Source organism: Ailuropoda melanoleuca, chromosome 5, assembly GCF_002007445.2.
Source record: "Ailuropoda melanoleuca isolate Jingjing chromosome 5, ASM200744v2, whole genome shotgun sequence".
Classification (NCBI taxonomy): domain Eukaryota; kingdom Metazoa; phylum Chordata; class Mammalia; order Carnivora; family Ursidae; genus Ailuropoda; species Ailuropoda melanoleuca.
Window position 1 is genome coordinate 82,773,580 of NC_048222.1, and position 22,555 is coordinate 82,796,134.

Sequence of the window (22,555 nt, forward strand, 5' to 3'; positions counted from 1 at the left end):
GGCAGAAGATATGAACAGACACTTTTCCAATGAAGGCATACAAATGGCTAACAGACACATGAAAAAATGTTCAAAATCATTAGCCATCACGGAAATTCATATCAAAACCACACTGAGATACCACCTTACGCCAGTTAGAATGGCAAAAATAGACAAGGCAGGAAACAACAATTGTTGGAGAGGATGTGGAGAAAGGGGATCCTTCCCACATTGTTGGTGGGAATGCAAGTTGGTACAGCCACTCTGGAAAACAGTGTGGAGGTCCCTTAAAAAGTTAAAATTGAGCTGCCCTATGGTCCAGCAATTGCACTACTGGGTATTTACCCCAAAGATACAGACATAGTGAAGAGAAGGGCCATATGCACCCCCAATGTTCATAGCAGCATTGTCCACAATCGCTAAATTGTGGTAGGAGCCGAGATGCCCTTCAACAGATGACTGGATTAAGATGTGGTCCATATATACAATGGAATATTACTCAGCCATCAGAAAGAATGATTACCCAACATTTGCAGCAACATGGACGGGACTGGAGGAGATTCTGGTAAGTGAAGTAAGTCAAGCAGAGAAAGACAATTATCATATGGTTTCACTCATTTATGGAACATAAGAGATAGGAAAATCGGTAGGAGAAGGAAGGGAAGAATGAAGAGGGGGTAAACAGAAGGGGGAATAAACATGAGAGATTATGGACTCTGGGAAACAAACTGAGGTCTTCAGAGGGGAGGGGGGTGGGGGATTGGGATAGGCTGGTGATGGGTAGTAAGGAGGGCATGTATAGCATGGTGCACTGGGTGTTATACGCAAATAATGAATCATGGAACATTACATCAAAACCTAAGGATATACTGTATGGTGAAAAAAAGCATGTAACCAGTTAAATTCGGCTTTTTTAATTTAACATAATGCATTTGAGATTTATCCGTGTTGTCGCATATATCAGCAGCTGATATGTCAGTACAATTCCTTTTTTTAAAAATTTTAATAGATTGTATTTGTTTAGAGCAGTTTTAGGTTCACTGAAAAATTGAGTGGAAGGTACAGAGCTTCTCATTTACTCACTGCCTCTGCTTCCCCTGCCCAGTCTCCTTGACTATTAACATCCTGCATGAGAGTGATACATTTGTTACAACTGATTAATCTACGTGGACACATAATTATTGCCCAAAGTCTGTAGTTTACATTAAGCTTCACTCTTTTTTTAAAAAATAAGTTTTATGCTCAGCATAGGGCTTGAATTCACAACCCTGAGATCAAGGTTTTATGCTTTACCGACTGAGCCAGCCAGGCGCCCCTAAGATTTACTCTTGATGTGCCTACTGTGGGTTTGGAGATATTGACATGTGTCTAACATTATGTAACATACAGAGTATTTCATTGCCCTAAAAATCCCCTATGCTCCATCTATTCATTTTTTCCTTCCCTTTAAACCTCTGTAAACTACTGATCTCATTGTCTCCATAGCTTTGCTTTTTCCAGAATATCATATAGTTGGAATCATAGAGTATGTAGACTTTTGGATTGGCTTCTTTCACTTAGCAATATGCATTTAAGTATCCTTCATGTCTTTTCATGGCTTGATGGCCCATTTGTTTTTAGTGCTGAATAATATTCCATTGTGGATGTACTATAGTTTATTTATCCATTCACTTACTGAGGGATGTTGTGGTTGCCTTCAAGTTATGGCAATTATCAGTAAAGTTACTAATAACATGAGTGTGCAGGTTTTTGTGTTTTATCAATTTCTTTGGATGAATACCAGTGAATGTGGTAGCTGCATTGTATGATCAGAGTATGTTTAATTTTTTAAGAAGCTCGCAAACAGTCTGAAATGTGCATTCCCACTAGCAATGATTAGAGTTCCTGTTACTCCACATCCTTGCCAGCATTGTTATTGTCAATGTTCTGAATTTTGGTCATTTTAATAGATGTGTAGTGGTAACCAGCTGGTCTGCAGTCTCCCCTTATTCCCTGAGTGCCAAACTGATATTTCCCCACTCTGTGGCTGGTTCCTTGTGTGTGCTTCTAAGGGTGGGGGCAAGATGAAGAAAACATGACATCACAAAAGGTCAAAATAATTCTCCAGTAGCTAAACTCAAAACAAGGAAATCTGCAATTTACCTGACAATTCAAAGTACCTGTTTGAGAAAACTCAAAAAGAGAACGAACTCTTTGGAGTAAAGCAAATAATTCATAGTTGTTGAATCAGGAGAGCATGAATCGCACATTCAAGCAAATATGCAAATAAATGGGGGCTTCCAATATTTAAGCAGGCTGATAGGATTTGAAATGCAAACCCTGAATGATAAATGTTCTGAAATAGAAAGCATCAGAAAATCAACGTCCTGTTCTTTATGGAATTCTGATCCAATTAAGCAAGGCATATGTGATCATTTTTATATTCCAACTGATTTTAGGACACATTCAAACCATGGAACCTGTCCCATCATCCTGTGACATATGAGAAGAAAAGGGAGTTGAGGATGTCTCTAGCTTTCTGGCTTATGGTCACAGGAAGCAATTTCTGTAGGGAAAGCAACGGATTTTCTTTCTCTACACTGTCTTGTCTCACTCCAGATAAGCTGAGCAAAAGGAGACCAGGTTAAAATCCATCTCTGTAGTTGTTTCCCTGCTCTTAGAATCTTTAAAGGCACTTCTAGTTCATCAGCTCCTTGGCTAATTGAGAGAGGTCAGTTCCAGTTCTTGTTTAAGTCAGTTCTAAGTAAAAAGGAATTTCCTTAAAGGCAGAGCTTTTACTTACTCTCGAATCTTCTCAGAATCCCTATTCCAACTTCTTACTCTATTTTTTATATTTGGAGTAATCTTTCATCTGTCGGTACAGGGATTGCTGGCCATTCCCGGCAACTCAGTGCTCACTATGATAAGTGTAGTCTTCAGATGTCATCTTGCAACATTATTACAATATTATTGACTGTATTCCCAATGTTGTAATTTTCATCTCTGTGACTTATTTATTTTATAACTGGATGTTTATATCTCTTAATCACCTTCATCTATTTCACCCATGCCCCAACCTGCTTCCCATCTGGCAACCAGTTTGTTCTGTGTATTTAAGTGTCTGTTTTGTTTTTTTTGTTCATTTGTTTTGTTTTTTAGATTCCACATGTAAGTGAAATCACATGGTATTTATCTTTCTCTGTCTGACTTATTTCATTTAGCATAATACCCTCTAGGTCCACCCATGTTGTCACAAATGGCAGGATTTCATTCTTTTTTATGACTAATATTTCATTGTTTGTGTATATATATATAACATATATATTTTATATATTATGTATGTAGTATAGATATATATTATATATATTTTATATGTATGAAGAAGTGGTATATACATTGTATATACTATATATTACTATATTATATATTATTATATATTATATATGTAATATAGGTACCATATATACTACACACACACACACGCACGCACACACGCACACTCTGCATCTTCAGGGTGTCAGGGAGTGATATCTGAAAAGAACTCTGAAGGAAGTTTGCTCTAAATTGTGACAATACCCTTCCACATTTTGTTGCTTTCCTGAGATACTTGGTAAATATATTATTTTAACGAAGGCCTTTGGTCTTAGAATTAAATTTCTTTTGGATGTGCCCATGTCCATGTAACTAGCCATAGTTAGCCAGTTTCTTTTCAGGTTTCATATTTACAGAAGCCCCGAAGAGCTAGAGGTTGCTTGTGTAATATACACACTTTATATCAAAAGGATAAAACAGTTTGCAGCTACTATTGTTACTAACAGAGTTCATTTCCTGACAGGGTATATGGATGTAGAGGTTTGGGTTTATGGAACAGTAAGAACAGGCAGTGTTGTGTTGGCCTATCCATCTTTATTTTTTTGTCGTAGTGGGAAGTGAAGTTTGTCCAAGACTTAGGCAGATTCCAGGGAGTTTCTATTGTTCCAGCAGAGATAACTCAAGTTTTTTCCGTTGCTTTGGGGATCACCTCTCTGATGGGAGAACAGTATCTTATCACCCAGTTGGAAAAAGAGGCTCTTCAGATAGCACACTGCATTGCTTTCAAATTTCAGTTTATCTGTGTGTATGGAGAACGTACATCTGAAGTGAAAGAGTAAAATGAGAAGCGAGCCCAAGGTTCCGTGGATGTTATAAGGTCACAGTTCCATAAGATTCAGTGTCATTTAGGTAAGGACTCTCCCGCCTCCTTCAGAGTCTGAGAGTTTTCCTGGGCCCTGTCTGGATGTGTCCTTTACTTTGGATGCTTGAAAACCATGACTGCCATTCCAGGCCATCTCTAATGCCATTCCAATTAAATCATCTCCTCTACCGACTGCACAGGAGACTTTGGGCCTCTGAGAGGAGGACATACATCTTCCTCCCTAAAGACACCAACACTGGATTTTATCAAAGACTGAAGAGCATCTGGGAGTGTAGGACTTCTCACAACCCCTCATCTTTCTCATTTACTATTCTCCTTCCTTCTCTTCCGAAGGCAGTACTGTCATTTTAAGCCAGGATTTGGGCATTGTTTCCTTAGCCACGTACCAGATCAGCAATTGGCTATTTGCTGCTAGAACTCCACCTTTTCAGAATTGTCAGAGAGTCCAAGCTAAAGAAAATTTCTCCACACCCAGAATCTACCCCTTTGCTACTGCACCCTTCGTGCTGAACAGCACGTGCAGAACTCCACACTCATGCATCTGTATGTAGGTTGGTGGTGTTGAGCAGTTAGGCAGACGTTCGGCAGCATTGCCGTAGGCAGTAGGGTAACCAGCACCACAAGAGAAGCTGTAGGTTTGCCTACCACACCTTCATAAGGGTGACTGGTAAAGAAAATGGTGAGTCCAAATGAACTTAGAAAATTTATTACTTAACATACAGAGCAAAGCAAGATCAGCGTGGTGTTAGCTCCTAGGGCCACAGGATGAACCCAGCCAAAGGGGCCAGATGATGGGTAGCAGAGATATTGGGCCACTCTGCTGCTGAGGAGTCAATTGTAAACAATGGTCAAGTGGTTTGATAGCCTGTAGCTGAACCTAAGGAGGTTGAAGTGGAAAGTCCCATGCTTTCACTTCCTGAAACCAGAGAGGTGGCTGAGAACCTGCTTCATGACTGCCCATTACAACATGTCCTTTTCCCTGTGTTTCAAGAAGAATTGCATGGTCAGATTCAGTCAAGACTTGGGCCAGCCTGCAGTTAAGACTTGTCTATGCAGTCTAGTGAGAAGGATACAGGGTCATCGGGGGCTAGGGCAGATCCATTTCTCTAAGATGTGCAGTCCAAAGAGAAGATGAATGGGGAGCTGAAGGGATGGTAGGGTAAAGCCTAGGTGTAAAAAGATGTTTCTGTAACTTGAAGGCTCTAAAAATAATTAAGACATTCTTTCTATGAGGAAAGAGAGAAATCGGCACTGAGAAGAACATGGATATCACTTTGAAGTGATAAAATATAGCCTAAGTTTTCATGAGAAGCTTAACTGTCTTTAGGAAGGCAGCAGCTCAGCTTTTCATATACAAAATCCTAAGATTCTGATGGCTTATTTCAAAAATGCTAAAAACCCACAGCCGTGGGCACGACAGTGTCACAGTGTAATCTAAGTTCCCTGGCTGTGTGAAAGACAGTGGAGAGGATGTCAAAGACTTTCAAGTTCATCAGCATTCTCTGGTTTCTCTTGTCAGGGGTCTGGGTTTCCTTTGACACAGCACTCTAGTTGAAAAATACAGTAGGCAACTAACATTTCACTTGTAAAACACTCAAGTCTGCAGGTACCATTCCCATAGCATTTCTTGTGCATTTCTGATGCCAGTGGATTCATGCCTGGAAAGAAAATGAATGGAAAGATAATTCACTATGGGTCTTTTTGGACTGTAGAATTGGTACTTCCATTTTTATAAAACTGGATTCCAAGGAGAATTGATTATAATGTTTGGCTCTGTAATTGAATAAAAAATTAACTACAGTTTTCCTCCCCTCTCCCCCTCCATTCATATGTTGAAACCCTAAACTCCAATGTGGCTGTATTTGGAGAGAGGGACTCTAAGAGGTATTTAAAGTTAATTGAGGTTTTAAGTGTGGGGCCCTGATCCAGTAGGATTGGTGGAGAGATTGACTGTCTAAAAGCCAGGAAGATAGCTCTCATCAGAAACTGAATCAGCCTGTAGTTGATCTTGGACTCTCCAGGCTCCAGAACTGTGAGAAAATGCATTTTGTTTAAACCACACAGTCCACAGTATTTTATTATGGTAGTCTGAGCTAAGATGATTAATAACGTGGAAGTTTGCCCAAATTGGTCAGTTACTATACTTGAAACAGTCAGGTTACCTATGCATGTAATCATTCATTCATTATTTAATTATGTTTTCATTCCCAAACCAGTTTCATAAGTCCAGGTGCTGTTGGGGTACAGATTTGTGTATGATGTAGACCTTAAGAATTTTCAGTCTAGACAAAAAAAGAGAAGAAACACAAAATATCTATGAGAGAGGAGAAAAGATGACAAGTGCAGTGAAGCATTTGCAGCATAGAATGGTATTATGAGTTCAGAGGAGGGTGAAATATATTCTGAAGATTTACTATGTCTTATTGGGGCCCAAGGTATTTTGAACTGAACTTACACTTTTATAGACATGCTATTCTGTAGAATTATCAAAATATGAATATTCCTTTTTTTCTGTATGTAAAAAGGTCTTAAAAGGAAAAGAGTGTCAATTATTTGGTCATCTGTAGAAATATTGAGCCAACACATAGCCTATGCAAATCATCATACCCTGGAGGATAATTGTCCTATAGGGAGAAAAAGTGATCAGGGTTACTTAGCTGGCAAGATGAAAGCCTGAGCGAAGATGTGGAGAAAGGGGACCCTTTTACACTCTTGGTGGGAATGCAAGCTGGTGCAGCCACTCTGGAAAACAGTATGGAGTTTCCTCAAAAAGTTGAAACTAGAGCTACCCTACCACCCAGCAATGTCCACAATACCCAAACTATGGAAAGAGCTCAGATGTCCATCTACAGACATGAATGGATAAAGAAGATGTGGTATATATGTACACACTCACCATACAATACAATGGAATATTATTCAGCCATCAAAAATGAAATCTTGCCATTTGCAACAATGTGGATGGAACTAGAGGTAATTATGCCAAGCGAAATAAGTCAATCAGAGAAAGACAATTATCATATAATCTCACTGATATGTGGAATTTGAGAAACAAGGCAGAGGATCATAGGGGAAGAGAGGAAAAAATGAAACGAGAAGAAACAAGAGGGGAGACAAATCATAAGAGACTTTCAATCTCAGGAAACAAACTAAGGGTTGTTGGAGGGGTGGGGTGGGGGGATGGGGTGGCTGGGTGATGGACATTGGGGAGGCTATGTGTTGTGGTGAGTGCTGTGTTTGTGTAAGACAGATGAATCACAGACCTGTACCCCTGAAACCAATAATACATTACATGTTAATAATAAAAAAAATACATGGCAATAAAAAAAAAATAAAAGGTGTTCCTAACATGCAAAAAAAAAAAAAAGATGGAAGCCTGAGAAGATGAAGTGTAGAGGTCTACATAACAAGATGAGAACTTCCTATGGAAATCATGGGCTTTGGGGTGTATAAGGCAGTAAAGGCAACATTGTAGACTATCTTATTGGCTGTCTAGAGGTCATGAATCCATTGCCATAAACCAGAGTGGAATTGGTCCCATCAGCAGCTTCAAGAGGCTTGGATTGTATGGATTCTTAAATCCAGCCTATTGAATGACATGACCCAAAAATCTGGTTCATCTGCCTACAGATTTCTTGAGGGAGGGTGAGAAATTAAATGGGATTCTATACCATCTGGATTTGAACTGATTCAGTAGCTCTGAGTGAAGAGAATATTCAAGAAGGGATTTTTAAAGTCAGTAATGAATATGGTCAAACTAAACTATGAGACCAGTAAGTGCTCTCTCTCATGTCTCTCTATCTGCTGTCTCATCTGATCAGACATTTCTTCTAGCACATAAAGCTTATTAATTTTCTTGGAACAAGCTGTTCCAAGTCTGTTTCTCCATGTATCTAAGGCGTCTACAAATAATAAATTAACTATAAGCAATTTCAGCAAATTAGAAAGCTTAACAAATTGTGTTATTGCTATTTGCTGGTTTTGTCTATTATGCCTAGACATGTTCCTCACTTAGGGACAAAACAATAGTGGCAAAACAGGCTGGGGTATTACTAATGACGATATAATGACAGCTCTCACGAGGCAGGTACCCTATGTGTTATGTACAGGCCTATTCTAGACACTATCACATTTAATACTTGAGAGACTGAGGTTAGTATTATTGCCACTTTGTGAATGAAGAAACTAAGATTCGGAGATTAGACTTTTGCCTAAAGCTGCATGGCTAACACAAGCTGGAGAGCCAAGATTCAAACTCAGGTCTTGCTAATGTCAGATCGGTTGATGCTGTTTCCACTTTGAAAATAGAGGGTCCATGGTGGGAAGACATTCATAGGTTTGCTTAGTGGAATTGCTCTTGTAGACAAATGATCCCCCCCCCCAGGAAAACTCCCATTTTTACCTGCCAGCACTGGGTCCCGAAAGAAGAACAAGACAAGCACAGCGAGGAGAGGCTTCATGGCTGGGAGCCGCTGTTGAGGATGCTGGTGGCAGGGTCTGTCTCTGGCTGTCAGGGTGCAGAAAGGGAAGGTTGAGCACGCCCTCCCATACAAATCTTTCATGTCTGGGATATGCCCTTCTGCAGGTAGATATGCTACACCAATCTTCCCTGAGGCAGAGGAGCTGGCAATGCTTATATGAGGAAAAAACTGACAGCCCTTTCCCGTTTGACAGCTTTTCCTATTGACAAAGGCACTGCTCCCTGACCTGATTTTCCAAAGATCCTAATGAAGACCTGAGAACTACACTTTTTTTTAATTAAGTAAATAAAAATATTTTTTTGTTTTTTTATGTTACTACAAAAATTAAATGCTAATTTTGGACAATTTATAAAGTATTAAAAATTACAAAGAGGGAGAAGTTAACACTTGAGCCCCATCTCTCAGAAAGAACTCATGCGTTTCTTAAGAAAGTTTTATGTATGCCTAATTTATTATTTAATATTTTGTTATGAATAGTTCCGAACCATATACTTGTAATCAGATATCCTGCTTTTGTAACATGATATATACCATAAGTATTTTTTTGTCTCATTAAAATTCTTCATAAGTGATATTTTCAAATCTGTGTAATATTCTGTCAAAGTCATTTTTTATAACTATCACTATTTAAAAAAAACTTTACTGAGATATAAATGACATAAAAATTTAAATATTGAAGCGTACAATTTGATAAGTTTTAACACATATACTTTTGTGAAACCATCATCACATTCAAGATAGTGAACATATCTGTTACCCAACTGTTCTTTATGACTTTTCTTCCCCAGGTTTATTGAGGTATAATTAACAAATAAAAATTTCTTATGTCTAAAGCAGTCAAATGTGATGATTTGAAGTACATATGCATAGTGAAATGATTACCACAATCAAACTAATTAACACATCCATCACCTCAAATAGTTACAATTTTTTTTTGGAGGTGAGAATATATAAGATTTACTTTCTTAGCAAATTTCAAGTGTACTGTATTTTTTTTAACTAGAGTCACTGTACTGTACATTAGATCCTCAGAACTTACTCATCTTATAACTGAAAGTTTGTTTCCTTTGGTTAACATCTCCCCATTTCCTTCACTTTTCGAATTCTGGCAATTACCACTTTACCTTCTAGTTCTATGAGTTTGACTTTTTTTGAGATTTCACACGTAAGTGAGATCATACAGTATTTGTCTATATATAGTTTTTTCACTTAGCATAATATCCTCTGGGTTTTTCCATGTTGTTACAAATGGCAGGGTTTCCTTCTTTTTTATGGCTGAATAAAAGTCCATTGTACATATGCCACATCTTTTTTTTTAAGATTTATTTATTTTTTTTTGAGAGAGAGAGATCATGGTGGAGGGTAGTGGAGGGGCAGGGGGAGAGGGGAGGAATCTCAAGCAGACTCCCCATTGAGTGCAGAGCCCCATGAGGGCTTGATCTCACCACTCTGAGATCATGACCTGAGCTGAAAACAAGAGTCAGATGCTTAACAGACTGTGCCACCCACGTGCCCCTCCAATATATTTATTGAAAAAAATCTGTGTGTAAGTGGATCCATATAGTTCAAACGCATGTTATTCAAGAGTCAATTCTATACTATCCATTAGAAGTAGGTGGCTCAATATGAAAGGATTACATGAAAGCATGGATACTAGGAGGCAGGCATCATTGGAAGACATCTTAGAATTTGCCTACCCTACACCTGGATTTTGTTTGGGAAATTCCCTACTAATTTGTTAGATTTTGATTTTAAGAATATTACAAAAAACATATTTCATCTGCTTTACCCCCTGGTTTCAAAAGTCTAAAACACTTAATTTACCATTATCATATTCTGAACAATGTGTACCTTTTCCCCTCAAAAAGTGAGAAACAAAGAGCAGACTTCTGTATGTCAAAAGACTATGTTCACAATAGCCAAAATATGGAAAGAGCCCAGATGTCCATGGACATATGAATGGATGAAGAAAATCTGGTGTGTATGTGTGTGTGTGTGTGTGTGTGTGTGTGTGTGTGTGTGTGTATATATATATATATATATATATATAAAATGTATAATGGAATATTATTCAGCCATCAAAAAGAATGAAATCTTACCATTTGCAACAATGTGGATGGAACTAGAAAGTATTATGCTAAACAAAATAGATCAGTCAGAGAAAGACAAATATTGTATGATTTCACTCATATGTGGAGTTTAAGAAACAAAACAAATGAACATAGGGAAAGAGAAGGAAAAATAAAATAAGATAAAAACACAGAGGAAGGAAAACCATAAAGGACTCTTCATTATAGGGAACAAAGTGAGGTTTGCTAGAGGGGAAGCGGGGTGGGGTGGGGTAACTGGGTGATGGGCATTAAGGAGGACATGTGATATAATGAGCACTGGGTGTTATATGCAACTGATGAATCACTAAACTCTATCTCTGAAACTAATAATACACTATATGTTAATTAATTGATTTTAAATTAAAAAAAAACTTAAGGAAGGTAAAAAATAAAAAAAGAGTCCTAGGCTCTACTGACTGAGCCAGCCAGATTCCCCTAAGAATCCAGATTTCTACTTCTATCAAATAAATCAGAAGATACAGCGGTGTTCTTTTGGCATCCCTTACATGGCAAGAATCTGCTAGAACTGAATAGAAATTACTCTCATGTAAGACCTATATGCTCTATGGGTCCCCTCTTCTCACCATTCCCCAAGGTGAGGGGATGGGAGGGGGAATGGGGTAATTGGGTGATGGGCATTAAGGAGGGCATTTGATGTAATGAGCACTGGGTATCATATGCAACTGATAAATCACTGAATTCTACCCCTGAAACTAATAAAACACTTTATGTTAACTAAATTGAGTTAAAAAAAAAGAGACTATGTTCTTTCGGGCACTGGAAGGAACTCTTGGATTCAGATTTTATGATAGATTTTGAGAGTGCAGAAAAATCAAGAGCTTATTCCTTCCCTAAACCAAGTCTTGAATAAGGTAGAGGAAAAGGGGTAGAATAGGAGTGAAGGAAGATGAACAGTACAGATAGTGGGGGGAGAGGTGTCACTGTTTTTCTCTCCAGTCCTGGGTTTCACATAGTGGGAGGGAAGGGAAATGTGAGGAGGTAGTGGAGGATAGAAGCTCTGGGTAGAGTCTGATGGCATGGTGCACTGGTGTTTCCTTATGTGAGCGGGGCTCAGTGAGGTGGCAAGACCAAACATAGCATAGCATTGATTGACTGGGTTTCTTTAGTAGATAGGTCTGAGGTAGTCTCACAGCATTGGTTCCCTTTCCCTCACACAGGTTCTCCCAGCGTGGGAAGAGAGTAATAGCAGAATCCTTGTACGACTGAGATCTCCGTGGATGTGGTGGAGCAATAGATATTCCCACTGGAATTTCTGGTAAACTAGAATGATACTTGAAAGGCAGAATTATCCCATGCACTAAAGAATGAGCCTCAGCCAAAGAGTTTTAAGAATTTTATTAAGAACAAGAAGCAACTTAGCAGCTATACGTTGGCTAGTGACTGAGGACCAAGCAGGAATGATGATTATCTTCATAATGTTAACATAATCAATGCTCTCCCAGATGCCTCAGCACTGCTTAAGTCCTCTCGAACTTACAAATAATTTAGAGAAAAGAAGCAACGCTGAATACACTAAGTTTAAGTTTCTGTGACCAGGAGGAATGAGGTTCATAATAGGAATTAGGTTCATTTATTAAAAAAAAATAAAATTACACTTTTGCAAATGTGCCCAGTGGACTGATATCCATATCCCTTGTATGACTCTATTATGCGGGAACATCTCCTCATTGACTCTCCCCCAACTCCTAACCTATTTTCTTTTCTGGCCTCTCCGGTTTAGTGAGCTGTATTGCTAGCCATCTCTTTGCAAGCTTTGAAATCACAGTATCATCTTTCATACCTTCTTCTCATTATGTCCTGTGACCACTAAGTTCTGTCAATCCTACTTCTGAAATCCCTCTCAAATCTCCTTTCTTCTTAGTCCTCACTACCAGTGTTCCAGTCCTAGATTATTGAAATATAATAGTGTTGAATAAATACATTGTTTATATAGGATTGTGTATCTCACAAATAGAAAATATACCTTATTTTCAAGACCACATGAAATTTTAGCAAATATCAATTTTATCTTAGATCATAAAGAGTGATTCAATAAATTCCAAAAAGCTATAGAACAGATCACGTTCTCTGGTCCCATGAAATTGCAGTTAACATGGAGCTTACACTGGGGTCAGGCACTGCTTAAGAACTTCACATATACTAATATAATTCTTCTAACACCATGATGTAGGTACTATTGGTATCTCATTTTGTAGGTAAGGAAACTGATGTAGAGAGAGACTCTAGAACTTTCCCAAGGTCAGATGGTATGTCATGGGGCTGGGATATAGTATTATAGATGAAACAACAACATGGTGGTGGATATAAATGAAGGAAGTTAATGTAAAAGCACACACATGAAAAGAGTGTAAGCCTTTAAAAAATTCATATTTACTTTAACCTTATCATTTAAACATATAATTATCATGAATTTCATTTATCCATCATATTAATTTTCCTTATATAGAAAAGAGAGTTTCAAACACTTTCAGTTTCTTTTCCTGGAATCCAAAGAAGATGGAGTTGGACTTTTCACCACTCTTTTTTTTTTAAGATTTTATTATTTATTTGTCAGAGAGAGAGAGAGCAAGTGAGCACAAGCAGGGGAGCAGTAGGCAGAGGGAGAAGCAGGCTCCCCGCTGAGCAAGGAGCCGGATGTGGGACTTGATTCCAGGACCCTGGGATCATGACCTGAACCAAAGGCAGCTGCTTAACCGGCTGAGCCACCCAGGTGTCCCTACCACTTCTTTCTTTTCTTAAGTCTAATTTTCTTCTCTTTGCAGCAGATGGTCCAGTCAGTGCAGTATCTAATTGCATGTTCATCAGCATTGCACTTCATTCTGCAGGTATAGCCTTCTAAAGAGCATGTGTCTTTAAAAAATAAGGTCCTGGCTTTGAAAAGAGAAAAAAATTATATTAGGTTATATTTTTTATTTGTATCTTTTAACGTCTAAAGTGTTTTATAATAAACTAAAACAACATCAATAGAGGACTTGCTCAGAAAAAGGTAACAGAAAAGAATGCAGAAGAGAAAAACAGAGATACTGCATAAAAATAAATGAAGATCTTTGTCATAGGGTAGATAAATGGGGCAGTGAGCTGAAGAGGAGAGTTTCCGATGAGAACTACTATGGCATATTTCTGTGTAAAATGAATAATTTGTTTAGGGGTGGGAATTCATGATGCAAGAAACAATGTTGGACTTCAGGAATAAATTCTTTTTTTTTTTTTAAAGATTTTATTTATTTATGTGGCAGAGAGACAGCCAGCGAGAGAGGGAACACAGCAGGGGGAGTGGGAGAGGAAGAAGCAGGCTTTCAGCGGAAAGCGAGACGCTTAACGACTGTGCTACCCAGGCGCCCCAAGGAGTAAATTCTTTAACACATGAGTGGGGATAAAAATCTAGTTGAATTTGCTGCAACATGGACAGCACTGGAGGAGATAATGCTAAGTGAAATAAGTCAAGCAGAGAAAGACAATTAGCATATGATTTCTCTCATCTATGGAAGTAAATTCTTTAACACATGAGTGGGGATAAAAATCTAGTTGAATTTGCTGCAACATGGACAGCACTGGAGGAGATAATGCTAAGTGAAATAAGTCAAGCAGAGAAAGACAATTAGCATATGATTTCTCTCATCTATGGAACATAAAAACTAGGATGATCGGTAGGGGAAGAAAGGGATAAAGAAAGGGTGGGTTTATACGCAACTAATGAATCATCGAACTTTACATCAGAAACCAGGGATGTACTGTATGGCGACTAACATAATATAATAAAAAATCATTAAAAAAAATCTAGTTGAAAGTGGAGGGGTTAACCTTAAATTGGAGAATGGAGAGAGGGCAGAGTAAGACAAAATTAGGTAAAGGCATATGGTGGTGGGAAAATAAGGAAGTTATCTCTTGGTGCTTTTACTTTCTTGGTGAAATAAAAAGAAATCATCAACTGAGAATGAGAAGGGAATAGAGGAGGCTGAGTCTTGGTTCTAACTGTTCAGTACATTTAGGCTCAAAGCTGTGTCTCCTTTACTGAGGAGATTTCTAAGATTGCACAAACTCCCATAAGTCATAATTTCTCACTTTGCTTTCTCCCTGTCTGTGTCACATAGGCATTTCCATCTATCCTTTGTCTCCAAAGAAATCTAAGTTGTTTTTTTTTTAAAGATGTATTTATTTCAGAGAGAGAGAAGAAGAGAGAGAGAGAGAGAGAGAGAGAACACAAGAACAGGTCAGGGGAGGGGCAGAGGGAGAGGGAGAGAGAAACTCAAGCAGACTCCCTGCCTGACCTGGGGCTCAATCTCACAACCCTGAAATCAGACTTGAGCAGAAATCAAGAGTTGGAGGCTTAACTGACTGCGCCACCCAGGTACCCTGAAACCTAAGTTGTATAGTGATCATTTCTTACTTTAAAAAATAGTTTTATTGGGGCGCCTGGGTGGCGCAGTCATTAAGCGTCTGCCTTCGGCTCAGGGCATGATCCCAGCATTCTGGGGTCGAGCCCCACATCAGGATCCTCCACTAGGATCCTGCTTCTTCCTCTCCCACTCCACTGCTGTGTTCCCTCTCTCGCTGGCTGTCTGTATCAAATAAATAAATAAATAATCTTAAAAAAATAGTTTTATTACCTGGGTTTCATCCCTAGATGCTATAGTTTAGTTTTCTTCTCATTACAATTTTTGATACTCACTTTAAATCTATAGGTCCTTCCCGGAACCTTTCTTTACAATTTTTCCATTGAAGAAATTGAGATATTTAAGCTGTAGTGTTTCCCGGTTTATATTTTTCTGATTGCATACTCTTGGAGAGTTTGACATGTTCTTGTGTCCTCCATCTTCAGCAGACTGGCAACTGGATTGAGAGGCTCGATTAGACTCACGTTTGATTCCCAGAACCAGTTGTACCAGTGTTGGTGTTGTGTGTGCATGTATTGTCAGGAGGGCCTGTAACGTCTGGTTGTCTCTCTTGTGGAGAGGGTAGCAACTACTGATGCTCAATGGCTACAGTCATTGATACCATGGGGGTTTTACTCTAATTATATGATGTCTTTCATTGTTTAGTTATAATACTTTAATAAAGTGACACTTTATCGATTTTTTAACCACTTGATTATAATATGACTGACATGTAAAAGCTGTACATATTTAATATATACAACTTGATACATTTGGGGGCAAGTATACACCTGTAAAACCATCACCACCATTAAGGTCATAGATAACTATCACCTGCCCAAATTTCCTCCCACCTCCATTATTACTATTGTTGTTGTGTTTGTTATGGTAAGAATACTTAGTGTAAGATCTATCCTTTTAGCCAATTGTAAGTAAACAATACAGTATTGTTAGCTATAGATACTATGTGTATAATGGAATTTCAGAACTCATTTATCTTATGTAACTGAAACTTTGTACCATTTGACCGACTCCCTCTTTTGTGTACCAGCCCCAGGTAACAACCATTCTACTCTCTGTTACTATGAATGAGGTTGACTTTCTCAGATCCCATACATAAGTGAGATCACGCAGAATCTGTAGGTCTGCGTGCTCATGTCTTCTGCTCATTTCTTAACTGGATTATTTATTTTTTGGGTGTTGAGTTTGATAAGTTCTTTATAGATTTTGGATACTAACCCTTTATCAGATGGTCATTTGCAAATAGCTTCTCCCATTCTGTAGGTTGTTTTAGTTTTGTTGATTGTTTCTTTTGCTGTGCAGAAGCTTTTTATTTTGATAAAGTCCCAATAGTTCATTTTTGCTTTTGTTTCCCTTGCCTCTGGATACATGTCTAGTAAGAAGTTGCAATAGCTGAGGGCAAAGAAGTTTCTGCTTGTGTTATCCTCTAGGATTTTGATGGTTTCCTGTCTCACATTTAGGTCTTTCATCCATTTTGAATTTATTTTTGTGTATGGTATAAAAAAGCGGTCCAGTTTCATTCTTCTGTATGTGGCTATCCAGTTTTCCCAACACCATTTGTTGAAGAGATTTTTTTCCACTGGATATTTTTTCCTGTTTTGTCGAAGATTAGTTAGTTGACCATATTGTTGTGGGTCCATTTCTGGGTTTTCTGTTCTATTCCATTGATATATGTGCCAGTACCATACTGTCTGCATGACTACAGCTTTAATATAGCTTGAAGTCTGGAATTGTGATGCCTCCAGCTTTGCTTTTCTTTTTCAAGATTACTTTGGCTATCCAGGGTCTTCTGTGATTCCATACAAATTTAGGATTGTTCTAGCTCTGTGAAAAATGCTGGTGGTGTTTTGATAGGGATTGCATTAAATGTGTAGATTGCTTTGGGTAGCATAGATATTTTAATAATACTTGATCTTCCAATCCATGAGTATGAAATCTTTTTCCATTTCTTTGTGTCATCATCAATTTCTTTCATTGGTGTTCTATAGTTTTCAGAATACAGATCTTTTAGGTCTTAGGTTTATTCCTAGGTTTCTTATGGTGCCTGGTGCAATTGTAAATGGTATCAATTCCTTGATTTCCCTTTCTACTGGTTCATTACTGGTGCACAGAAATGCAACAGATTTCTGTACATTGATTTTATATCCTGAGATATAGCTGAATTCGTGTATCAGCTTTAGCCATGTTCTGGTAGAGTCATTTGGGTTTTCTTTTCTTTTTTAAAGAGATTTTGAAAATTTTTAAATCCATCTATCTATTATCTATCATCTATCTATCTATCTATCATCTTCTATCTATCTGTCTATTATCTATCTATCATCTATCTATCATCTATCTATCTATCTATCTATCTATCTATCTATCATCTATCTATCTATCTATCTATCTATCATCATTTATCATCTATATATCTATCATCTATTTAGAGAGAGACGGGGGAGAGGCAGAGGGAGAGGGAGAGAGAGAATCTCAAGCAGACTGTACTGAGTGCACAGCCTGATGTGGGGCTTGATCTCACAACCCTGAAATCATGACCTGAGCTGAAATAGGATTGGCCACTTAACTGACTGAGCCACCCTGGTGCCCCTAGTCAGGTTTTCTACATAGAATATCATGTCATCTGTGAATAGTGAAAGTTTGACTTCTTGCCGATTTGCATGCCTTTTATTTCTTTTTGTTGTCTGATTGCTGAGGCTAGGATTTCTGGTACCATGTTAAAGAACAATGGTGAGATTGAGCATCCCTGTTTTGTACCTGACCATAGAGGAAGAGCTCTCAGTGTTTACTCATTGAGAATGATACCAGCTGTGGGTATCTCATATATGGACTTTATGATGTTGAGGTATGTTCCCTCAATCCCTACTTTGTCTAGGGTTTTTATCAAGAATGGAGGCTTTGTAATATATTTTGAAGTCTGGAAGAGTGATACCTCCATCTTTGTTCTTCTTGCTCAAAATTGCTTCAGCTATTCAGGGGCTTTAGTGGTTGCATATAAATTTTAGGATTTGTTTTCTTCTTTCCTTTCTTCTTTTCTTTTCATTCTTCCATTTTTTCCATTCTTAAACGTTTAATCTTTGTTTTAAATATTTCCTTAAACAATGTTTTAGTGTTGTTTTTTCTATTTCTGTAAAAAATGACATTGGGATTTTCATAAAGATTTCATTGAATCTGTAGATGGTTTTGGGTGGTATGCATATTTTAACAACATTCTTTCCAACCATAAACATGGGATATCCTTTCATTTATTTGTATCTTCTTTCATCAATATTTTGTAGTTTTCAGTGTACAAATCTTTCATCTCCTTGGTTGATTTGTATTCCTAAGTATTTTGTTCTTTTGGTGCTATTGTAAATGGAATTGGTTTCAAAGTTTCTTTTTTGGATACTTTGTTGTTAGTGTGTAGATACGCAACTGGTTTTTGTATGTTGATTTTGTGTTCTGTAGCTTATTGAATTCTTTTATTACTTCTAACAGTTTTTGGTGGTGTCTAAGGTTTTTCTTCATACAAAATAATGTCATTTGTGCATAAAGATAAATCTTTTTTTAAAAATTTGGATAACTTTTATTTCTTTTACTTGTCTAATTGCTCTGGTTAAGACTTCTAGTACTATGTTGAATAGAAATGGCAGGGGTGGGCATCCTTGCCTTTTCCCTTATATTACAGGAAAAGCTTCCAGTTTTTTACTGTTGAATATAAGTGAAGAATTTCTTTTGTTTCTGTTGTTTTGTTTTTAGGTAGGCTCCATGTCCAGCATAGAGCCCAATGCGGGGTTCAGCTGTGAGATCAAGATGTGAGCTGAGATCATAAGTCAGGCACTCAATTGACTGAGTCACTCAGGCACCCCGGAAGAATTTCTTTTAACATTTCTTGTAAGGCATTTCTACTGGTGACACATTCCCTCAAATTTGTCTTAGAAATTTTTTATTTCGTAAATCAGACAGAGAAAGGCAAATGCTATATATTATCATTTATATGTGGAATCTTAAAAAAGCTGATCTTATAGAAGCAGAGTAAAGTGGTGATTACTAGGGGCTGAGAGGGTAGGGGAAATGGGGATATAAACTTCCAGTTACAAGATGAACAAGTTCTAGTGATCTAATGTACAGCATGGTAATTCTAGTTCATAATACTGGAAATTGCTAAAGGAGCAAATCTTAAATGTCTTCACTACAAAATAAAAAGGTAATTACATGCTGTAATGGAGATATTAATTAACATTACGGTAGTAATCATTTTGTAATATGTAAGTGTATCAAATCAACATATAGCTTACCTTAAACATACACAATGTTATATGTCAATTATATCTCAGTAAAGCTGGAAAAAATAAAATTTATGCTTAGAGAAGATTAAACAAAAACAAAACCAAAACAGTTCCCCGCTATGTTTCTTAATAAGTTGTTCTCAGAGATGTGGTTGTTTTGTGTAAAGAAATACAAAAAAAAATTTTGCAATGAAATAAAATTGAAATATTTGTAAGAAAAAAAGGAAATTATTTCTCCTTCAGTTTTAAGGGATAATTTTTCTGGAAAGAGAAATTCTAGATTGGTAGAGTATTTTTTCTTTCAACACTTCAAATATTTCACTTCACTTTCTTTTTGCTTACATGGTGTCTGAGGAGAAGCCTATTGTAATTCTTATCCTTGCTTATCTATAGGTAAGATTATTTTCTATTGCTTTTTTCAAGATTTTGTCTTTTATTTTTCTTCATGTTGAATATGATATTGCTAAGCTTAGATTTTTTTGGTATTTATCCTTGGTATTCTCTGAGTTTACTGGATCTGTATTGTGTCTATCTTTAATCTTGGGAAATTCACAGTCTTTATTGCTTCAGTGATATCTTTTCTACTTTTCTCTCTTTCTTCTCTTCCTGGTATTCCCATTAGACATATTTTACACCTTCTGTAATGTTCCACAGTTACTGGATATTCTGTTCATTTTCATTCTGTTTTTCCTTTCCATTTTGGAAGTTTTTAGTGACATATTTTAAGCTCACCAATTCTTTCTTCAGGTGTGTCCAGGCTGTTGATGAGCCTATTGTTACCATCTGAATTATGTTCTCCTAAAATCTATGTTTTCATATCCCAACATCTAGAACTTCAGAATGTAACCATATTTGGAGGCAAATTTTTAAAATGGATTAAATTAAAATGAGACCATTATGGTGATCTTGGACGTTCAGCTTCCAGAACTAAGAGAAAATAAACAAACAAATAAATTTTTGTTTAAGCCATGAATATGTGATATTTTGTTATGCACCTAGCAAACCAAAACACCCATCAAAGGCATTCTTCATTTCTGTTACAGTGCTTTGATTTCCAGCATTTTCTTTGATTATTTTTTTGAGTCTCTATCTCTCTGCTTATATTATCCATTGACACTTTCTTGTTTGTCCACTCTTCCATTAGGAACCTTAGCATATTAATCATAGTTGTTTTAAACTTCCAGTTTGATAATTCCAACATCTCTGCCATATCTGTGTCTGGTTTTGATATTTGTCCTATCTCTCCAAACTGTGTATTTGCTCTTTTAGTAGGTCTTATAAATTTTTGTTGAAGGCTGGATGTGATGTAGTGTGTTAAAGGAAGTGAGATAAATAAATTTTTGGTGTGAGGTTTTATGTTTCTTTTGCTAGGGGTTAAGCTGTGTTTACTTTTTGCCTCAGTAGTTGCTATTAGAAGTTAAAATTTCTTTGGATTTCTTTGCTTTTGTATTCCCAGTTGCCTTTGGATTTCCCTCAAGATGACTTCTTGAATAAGGTCTGAGACATGCAGTTCTTTCAGTTGTATTCACCTATTGTGATATTTTGGTGTGAGGGCAGAGAAATCATTTTATAGTCCTATGATTAGATATCAGTCTTTTAGTGAGCCTACACCCCTTAAAGGGGTATGACCTTCACAATTATTTCTCAGTATCCCCCTCCCACTTAGATGAGACAAGAAGTCTGGGGGAGACTGTTTGGGTATTTTCCTTCCCCCACGTGGAAGGCTAGATCAGGTTAGAGTTGGGTGTTTCACTTTCACCTGGCCACTGAGACCCTGGTAAAACCCCAGATTGTTAGGTTCTGGTAAAATAGATTCTTTTGAGGGCAGGCTTTGTTAAGAAGAACAGATTGCTCTGGGTATATTTCAAAATGACTACTTTTGCTTCCTTCTGCTGGAAATATGAAAGGATTTTCTTTCCAGTCATCATTGTTGAAACCTGTTAGTGGTCTGGGAGGTAAAATTCACAGGGGTGTGAAGGCACCCCAGTCTGTTTTTTTTTTAAATCCCTGGAGTTTTAACTCTCAAATTTATATGAGCTTCCTACAATTTGTCAGTTACCCTGGTACTGATTCTCATGGATATTGCATCTGGGGTTCTGTTCCAGTAAGTTTTGACTCTTTCTGTATCCACCTGTCTATCTCTCTAATTTTTGGGGGCTGTGGTTTGCCTGTGACTTCACTTCTCTGAGGGATCTAAGAACAGTTCCTGTTTTTGGTTTGTTGAGCTTTTCTCTTGCTGTGAAAAATGGCAATGATAAACCAGAAACCAGAAGAAAGTATCCATAGCAATTTTAAATTGTTTATATTGAATTTGGAATTATAGTTAAGAGCCTAATGTTGTTTTAAAAGAGCTCTTCAGAAACTCAAGTAATGTAATTTTCATATGTATATTTTCAGTGGATTGGTTGCTGAAATTTCTATGAGCTATTGCAATGAATTTATAGAATACATTTTAAGGTATTATTTCTATTTACTATGTGTAAAAGAATTAAAAGCGTAGGCTTTTAGCGAGTATTTGATGATGAAGTATGTTATGCTAAATTCACCTGTTTCACAAGTAGAACACAGAGATTATATGCTTGCCATGTTTATGGACACTGAAGTATACAGTGAATAAAAACAGTTCTTACTGTCCTGGAGAGGTGGTAGAAATGAAAGAAGTAGGAGGAGTAAATCCCAAGCATGCAACTTTAACACGATGATTTGCTTTGAAGGTTAATAAACTGTAAAATTTTTCACTGATGGCAGATTCTGACAAACATTTGTAGGAAGGAAAAGAAATCTTACAATAATCATCTTTGAATATGCTCAAATATTGGAATGAAAATTCTGTTCACTTGCTGGACCAGGGAAGACTGCTGTAGAAAGTTTTTTCAGCCCTTCATTTTAGTCCGTATGTATCTTTCAGTCTGGAAGGAGTCTTCTATGCAGCGTACAGATGGTTCTTTTTTTTTTTTAAATCCATTTAGACATCCTATGTCTTTTGATTGGAGCATTTAGTCCATTTACATTTTAAGTAATTATTATAGGTATGTACTTGTTGTCATTTTATTAATTGCTTTCTGGTTTATTTATAGTTCTCTGTTCCTTTCTTATTCTGTTGTTCCTTTTGTTTGTGACTTGGTGACTT

The 22,555-nt window shown here is 37.2% G+C and overlaps 1 protein-coding gene across 1 annotated transcript; it reads right to left on the bottom strand.

Moving 5' to 3' along the window:
- Positions 1-5,668: 5,668 nt before the first annotated feature.
- Positions 5,669-8,613, bottom strand: DEFB134 (defensin beta 134). The gene is made up of 2 exons (XM_002923661.3): positions 8,556-8,613; positions 5,669-5,811 (listed from the first exon to the last, which is right to left on the bottom strand). The coding sequence occupies exons 1-2, from the start codon at positions 8,611-8,613 to the stop codon at positions 5,669-5,671; spliced, it is 201 nt and encodes a 66-aa protein (XP_002923707.1).
- Positions 8,614-22,555: the final 13,942 nt, after the last annotated feature.

Bases quoted from the DNA above. Each gene is read 5' to 3' on its own strand.
- DEFB134 (XM_002923661.3), bottom strand. From the start codon at position 8,613: ATGAAGCCTCTCCTCGCTGTGCTTGTCTTGTTCTTCTTTCGGGACCCA. The intron at 5,812-8,555 runs GTAAAAATGGGA...TTTTCTTTCCAG, and splicing joins TCGGGACCCAGTGCTGGCAG to GCATGAATCCACTGGCATCA.